General features: G+C 48.9%; 1 protein-coding gene across 1 annotated transcript; it reads left to right on the forward strand.

The window, feature by feature from the left end:
- The first annotated feature begins 446 nt into the window (after positions 1-446).
- LOC129399133 (TM2 domain-containing protein 1-like) lies at positions 447-1,394 on the forward strand. Its single transcript, XM_055118339.1, has one exon. The coding sequence runs from the start codon at positions 451-453 to the stop codon at positions 1,066-1,068; it is 618 nt and encodes a 205-aa protein (XP_054974314.1). The 5' UTR covers positions 447-450; the 3' UTR covers positions 1,069-1,394.
- The last annotated feature ends 3,483 nt before the right edge of the window (positions 1,395-4,877 follow it).

Below are 4,877 nucleotides of genomic sequence, written 5' to 3' on the forward strand. Positions count from 1 at the left end.
TCCCCCTCCCCAGACACACTTCTTATGACAAAAAAGGCCAAACGGATGAGAAAATATACCAACTACAAATATATACGTGCCGAATTACGGAGTCTGAACATACACAGATCAAAAACTGGATAACTGACAGAAGTAGAAAATCCTGCACACATATAGAAGTTTAAATGTTCATCTTTTAACAAGCAAGTAGAAATAGGGTTAAACAACACTGATAACTCAGATAGAGCGTTTGCCTTGCACACAGCTGACCCAGGTTCGATTCCCAGCATCCCATATGGCCTCCCAACTCGGCCTAACTGACATTTCTAGAACTTCACCCAAGAGGAGTATCTTATCCTATCCTATGGTAGTATGTCCCAGCGATTTCATTGCTAACCTATTCCCCAAGTACCTGGTTGCAGGGATTCACATAGATATTTATACAACAAAGTTCATAGTAGGGTCCCCAGCATGGCGGCCGCCTGGGCCCCCGGGCCGGCTGCTCCGGAGGCGGTGGCCGCCCGTCTCCTGGGCGTCCTGTGGCTCGTGTCGCTCCCCACGGGCCCGTGGGCAGCCGCCGCCGCGTCCAGCAAGGAGACGATTAAGTGCGAGGATCTCAGAGTGGGACAATATATTTGTAAAGACCCCAAAATAAATGATTCGACCCAAGAACCAGTTAACTGTACAAACTACACAGCTCACGTTCCCTGTTTTCCAGCACCCAACATAACTTGTAAGGATTTTGGTGGTAATGAAACACATTTTACTGGAAATGAAGTTGGTTTCTTCAAGCCCATATCTTGCCGAAATGTGAACGGCTATTCCTACAAAGTCGCAGTTGCACTGTCTCTTTTTCTTGGATGGTTGGGAGCAGATCGGTTTTACCTTGGATATCCTGCGTTGGGCTTATTAAAGTTTTGCACTGTTGGGTTTTGTGGAATTGGGAGCCTAATTGATTTCATTCTTATTTCAATGCAGATTGTTGGACCATCAGATGGGAGTAGCTACATCATAGATTATTATGGAACCAGACTCACAAGACTGAGTATTACTAATGAGACATTTAGAAAAACACAGTTATATCCATAAATGTTTTTTTTTTTTTCAGAGAAACAGTGAGAGGATTTGGGCCGCCTTGACCTGCATCCAGATGCTCAGTATGCGTGGAGTCCCAGGTTTTCCTCTTCGTCCTTCTTCGTCTGCCCCCTCACGGATACCATGATTACTTCAAATCATATTATTCGAAGATCTATTTAACAGGACTTTGGGGGGAGTGCTCCATGACAATAGAGTCTGTCTTCAGCTGCTGTCTCTGTGAGACAGAGAGTTATTACCTTGGTATCCTTTAATGTCTTTTCCAAAGGCAGGTAGCCACTTGTCATTTTGGCTTCTGAATAATAAAAGTGTGACTTATTCCCCCTTTAAAAAAAAAAAGTTCATAGTAGCATTACTCACTCTAGCCAAAAGTGGAAACAATTCAAATGTCCATCAATTAATAAATGTATTCTATGGAACTCTACTACATACTATATAATAACTAATATAGAGTAACATCTTACACAGTAATTACTATTATTAATATAAATGCAATATTAATCTATAGGGTTAATAGTAGCCAGATATATGTAGTATTAGATAGAACAGAGTTTCCCAAATGTATTTGGCCTACAATCCCTTTTTTCAGAAAAGCAACCACTCAGTGCCCCTCTGGAAGTCGACCTTCTTGAAGCCAACAGAACAAAAATGCCCCCCAAAAGCACCCAAGGTGGGACTGGAGCAATAGCACAGCAGATAGAGCATTTGCCTTGCACACAGCCAACCCAGGTTCCATTCCCAGCATCGCATATGGCCTCCCAAGCACCGCCAGGAGTAATTCCTGAGTACAGAACCAGGAGTAACCCCTGAGCATCTATGGGTGTAACCCAAAAAAGCAAAAATAAATAAATAAATAAACAAAAGCCCCCCAGGTGACTATAGCCCCCTAGATCACTGCAGAAGCCCCCTGGCAAGCGGGCAGTGCTGTCCACTTTGGAAAACATTGGCAGAGTAACTGTCCATGCATAAACAATGAAATGTTAGGCCTCCTTGAAAAGGAGTGAAACCCTAGAGCACAACCTGGAGGAAGACTCTCAAAACATGGTGTTAAGTGAAAGATGTCAAGCACCCAAGGACAGAGAAGGCTGAATCCATGTACACAACAGTCCCGTGATGAGCAAGTTCCCAGAGGAAGAAAGCAGGAGATTGGGAGGAGTGGGACGTTGTGGGCTGGCTGATGGTCGGAAGAGTTGCTGTTGGGGTTGATGGAAAGGTTCTGGAAACTGGGAGGTGAAGTCTTAGAATTTCTGGCATCAAGAAATGAAGTAGGAGGGTTGAGGTGGGGGGAAGGACACTGAGAACACTGGTGGTGAACGGGCAGTGGTGGAGGGATGGGTACTCGGTCATTGTTTGACTGAAATCCAATCATGAAAGTTTGTAAATTTAACTGTATCTCACGGTGATTCATTAAAAAATTTTCTAATTAAAAAAAAATATATATATACCTCCAAGTAACTTTGCTTCTAAAAAAAAGAAGAAGAAAGAAATCTAGTAGGGCTGAAGAGCTAGTACAATGGGTTAGGCTCTTGTCTTGCATGCCATGTGGTCCCCTGAGCATTGTGAATAGTGATCCCCAAACACAGAGCCAGGAGTGAGCCACATAACAACAACAACAACTACTTCTACTACTACTACTACTACTACTAAAGTAGAAGATGAAGAAATAAGATACCACAACAGACCAGGTGAACAATGAAAGTGGAAACAACAGATTCAGAAAGAATTAAATAAATTTATAACATCTCAATAGTAGGACCAAACGAACTTGCCGATCAAGATTTAGCAAGATGGAGAAAGGAATATGGACCATCCCAGAAGCTTTGAAATTGGGAGTTTGGGTGGCTTGTGGAGTGACATGAGAGTCACTGAAGAAATCAAGAGCTCAGTTCCAACCTCGGTCAAGGTCAGGATGCCAGAGAGAGGTGAGACGAGGCTCCTACAGACCCTGGACAATGAAGACGCCACCGAAGAGTTTCCTCTGGAGGAGATTTGACTGCGATCATACAGCTGTATGGGGGGGCGGGGGGAACCCTAACAAATCAGACTTGGTTTGGAACAAACTCTCAGGAGGCCTCTGTAGTCATGAGGAGAGCGGGTGAGTGTGGGGGAGATGACAGCTCGATCTCCAAAGAAAAGAAAGAAACACAAAATATATCAAAAAAGCAACTCAGGAGGCTGGAGCCATAGCACAGAGGGTAGGGTGTTTGCTTTGCACGCAGCTGACCCAGGTTCGATTCCCAGCATCCCATATGGTCCCCTGAGCACCGCCAGGAGTAATTCCTGAGTGCAGAGTCAGGAGTAACCTCTCTGCATCGCCAGGTGTGACCCAAAAAGAAAAAGAAAAAGAAGAAAGAAAAGGCAACTCAGGGCTGGAGAGATCGTCCAGCAGGTAGGGCCGAGCGCTGCCCGCAGCCAGCCTGGGGGGTTGGACCCCTAGCACTCCATACAGTCCCCCGAGCACTGCCAGGAGTGATCCCTGAGCACAGATGGGGGTGGCCCCCAAACGAAGCAGAAAACAGGTTGGAGAGGTCCTCAGGAAAAGTGACCGCTGGCAAAGGTGAGAGGGGAGGGAGTGGGGAGGCCAGGGTGGCTCCCCGATTTCTGCCTGCAGCAGTGATGGGTGCGCGCGGGGCGTGGCAGCCGCTGGGACTGAGTCACTGACCCACCGGACAGCCCAGAGCTGGAGCAGGTGTCTGCTTCTGCCAGTGCCACCAAGCAGTGGCACGCTGACAGGAGCGCAGCCGCCCGCCGGGCCAGTCCACCCGGGGAGGCGGTGCCAGCCCCGCTCTGGGCACTGGCACGGTGCCCCACCTTGCAAGTATCGTCTCCCTTGATCTCTTGCCCAGACACCTCCTGGCCATAAGAATCATCTTCTAATGAGGCCCCTTGGCACGGTCGAGACAGCGAGCGTCTGAGTCACGGTCCCTCTCCCCCTCGCTGCTCGCAGGCCCCATCGTTCTCTCCATGGGGGTAAGCAAGGGAGGAACGCAACCCTCTCTTGGACACAGCAGCCCTGTCCCTCCCCCGGAGCCGCCCGGCTCCTCCCGGAGACCCCGCCGCCACCCGCCAGTGTGGTTTGCGAAACTTGTGCACCTCAAGCTGTACTGGCCGGCTCCTGGACAGCAAAGTGCCAGCACCTCCATTAGGACTTTGCATCTCCCCAAAAGGCATGAGCCAAGGATGTGAGATTCAGGCCGGCCTCAGTGGGGATGCACCATTTCAGTGCCCACAAGGGGGCGCCCTTCCCTTCACACTGATGACAGTTTGGGGGAATGGATATGGATAGGGAGGTGTTGTGTTGGAGCTTTTTTTTTTTTTTTTTTTTAAAGTTTTGGGCTGGAGCGATAGCACAGCGGGTAGGGTGTTTGCCTTGTACGCGGCCAACCCAGGTTCGATTCCTCCGCCCCTCTCGGGGAGCCCGGCAAGCTACCGAGAGTATCCCACCCCCACGGCAGAGCCTGGCAAGCTCCCTGTGGCATATTCGATATGCCAGAAACAGTAACAACAAGTCTCACAGTGAAGATGTCACTGGTGCCCCCTCGAGCAAATCGATGAACAACAGGAGGACAGGACAGTGCTAAGTTGCTAAGTTTTGGGGCATGCTCTAGTGATGCCTAGGCCTTGCTCAGGACGACTCACTCACGGCTTTGTGCTCAGGGATGACTTCTGGCAGTGCTCTGTTGGATGCGGTGCCAGGGATCAAACTGGGGTCAGCCACGCACCAGGTGAGAGCCTTAACCCCGGTCCAATCTCTCTGTCCCCTCCTACCCCCAACTAAAATTTTCTAAGCACCAGGAAGTATC

This window comes from Sorex araneus, chromosome 10 (genome assembly GCF_027595985.1).
Source record: "Sorex araneus isolate mSorAra2 chromosome 10, mSorAra2.pri, whole genome shotgun sequence".
Lineage (NCBI taxonomy): Eukaryota > Metazoa > Chordata > Mammalia > Eulipotyphla > Soricidae > Sorex > Sorex araneus.